This window comes from Corvus brachyrhynchos, unplaced genomic scaffold (assembly GCF_000691975.1).
Source record: "Corvus brachyrhynchos isolate BGI_N302 unplaced genomic scaffold, ASM69197v1 scaffold2475, whole genome shotgun sequence".
NCBI classification, from domain to species: domain Eukaryota; kingdom Metazoa; phylum Chordata; class Aves; order Passeriformes; family Corvidae; genus Corvus; species Corvus brachyrhynchos.
The window spans coordinates 14816-16582 of NW_008238215.1; the positions used below are offsets into that span (position 1 = coordinate 14816).

The window sequence follows — 1767 nt, forward strand, 5'->3', positions numbered from 1 at the left end:
TGTGGGTTCTGGGGGGTCCCGGGGCGTCCTTACGGGATCCGGGGGTTCCCCTATGGAATCCGGGAGGTCCCTGTGGGGTCCGGGGGGTCCCTGTGGGGTCCTGTGGGTTCCTTATGGGTTCAGGGGTTCCTATGGGATCCAGGGGGTCCCTATGGGATCCGGGGGGTTCCTATGGGATTCAGGGGGTCCCTGTGGGGTCCGGGGGTTTCCTATGGGGTCTGGGCGTTCCCTATGGGGTCATGGGGTTCCCTATGGGTTCTTTATGGGTTATGGGGTTCCTTATGGGATTCAGGGGTTCCCTATGGGGTGCGGGGGGTCCCTATGCGATCCCGGGGGTCCCTGTGGGTTCCTTATGGGTTCAGGGGTTCCTATGGGATCCAGGGGGTCCCTATGGGGTCCTGAGGGTCCCTGTGGGTCGCTATGGAGTCCTGGGGGTCCCTATGGGGTCCGGGGGGTTCCCTGGGGGGGTCCTGGAGGTCCCTGGGGGATCCGGGGGTTCCCTATGGGGTCCGGGGGGTCCCTATGGGGTCCTGTGGGTTCCTTATGGGTTATGGGGTTCCTATGGGATCCAGGGGTTTCCTATGGGGTCTGGGCGTTCCCTATGGGGTCCGGGGGATCCCTATGGGGTCCAGGGGTTCCCTGTGGGTTCCTTATGGGGTTCAGGGGTTCCTATGAGATCCGGGGGTTCCCTATGGGATCCAGGGGTTCCCTATGGGTACTTTATGGGTTATGGGGCTCCTTATGGGGTTCAGGGGTTCCCTATGGGATCCGGGGGTTCCCCTATGGGTTCCTTAGGGGTTCAGAGGTTCCTATGGGGTCCTGGGATCCCTATGGGGTCTGGGAATTCCCTATGGGATCCGGGGGGTCCCTATTGGGTCTGGGGGCTCCCGGGGGGTCCCTATGGGGTCCTTATGGATTCAGGGCTTCCCAGGGGGTCCGGGGGTCCCTATGGGATCCGGGGGGGTCCCAGGGGGTCCTTATGGATTCAGGGGTCCCGATGGGATCCGGGGGTTCCCTATGGGATCCAAAGGGTCCGGGGGTTCCCTATGGGATCCAAGGGGTCCCTGTGGGGTTCCGGGGGGTCCCTATAGCCGCCATAGGGGCGCTCTGACCTCGACCAGGGTGTGCCAGTGCTCGATGGGTTTGCGGGGGTTCGCCAACATCTGCGCCCAGTGCTCGCGGCCGGGGCCGTCGGCGTCGCTGCCCACGCGGCACAGCCCGATCACCTCGTTGTGCCCGATGCTGGGGGGGCACCAGGAGGGTCAGGGAGACCCCAAAATACCCCAAAAATACCCCAAAAATCCCACAAAAAAAACCTGGTTTGGAGCAACCCCAAAATCCCCCAAAACAACCCCAAATCCGGCCCCGTCGGCGTCGCTGCCCACGCGGCACAGCCCGATCACCTCGTTGTGCCCGATGCTGGGGGGGCACCAGGAGGGTCAGGAGGACCCCAAAATCCCCCAAAAATACCCCCAAAATACCCCAAAAATCCCACAAAAAAACCCGGTTCGGGGCGACCCCAAAATCCCCCAAAACAACTCCAAATCCGGCCCCGTCGGCGTCGCTGCCCACGCGGCACAGCCCGATCACCTCGTTGTGCCCGATGCTGGGGGGGCACCAGGAGGGTCAGGAGGACCCCAAAATCCCCCAAAAATACCCCCAAAATACCCCAAAAATCCCCTAAAAATCCCCCAAAAATGTCCCGGTTTGGGGTCACCCCAAACAGCCCCCAAAACCCCCCCCCCACCCCCCCCACACACACCCCCA

At 62.9% G+C, this 1767-nt stretch overlaps 1 protein-coding gene across 1 annotated transcript in view; it reads right to left on the minus strand.

Annotated features, from left to right (window-relative positions):
* The window catches only part of LOC103615205 (synaptotagmin-3), a 15734-nt gene that overhangs the window by 1115 nt on the left and 12852 nt on the right, over nucleotides 1–1767 (minus strand). Inside the window, 3 exon segments of the mRNA XM_017733674.1 lie at nucleotides 1113–1253; nucleotides 1365–1419; nucleotides 1496–1606. Coding sequence (XP_017589163.1) covers nucleotides 1113–1253; nucleotides 1365–1419; nucleotides 1496–1606 — 307 coding nt within the window.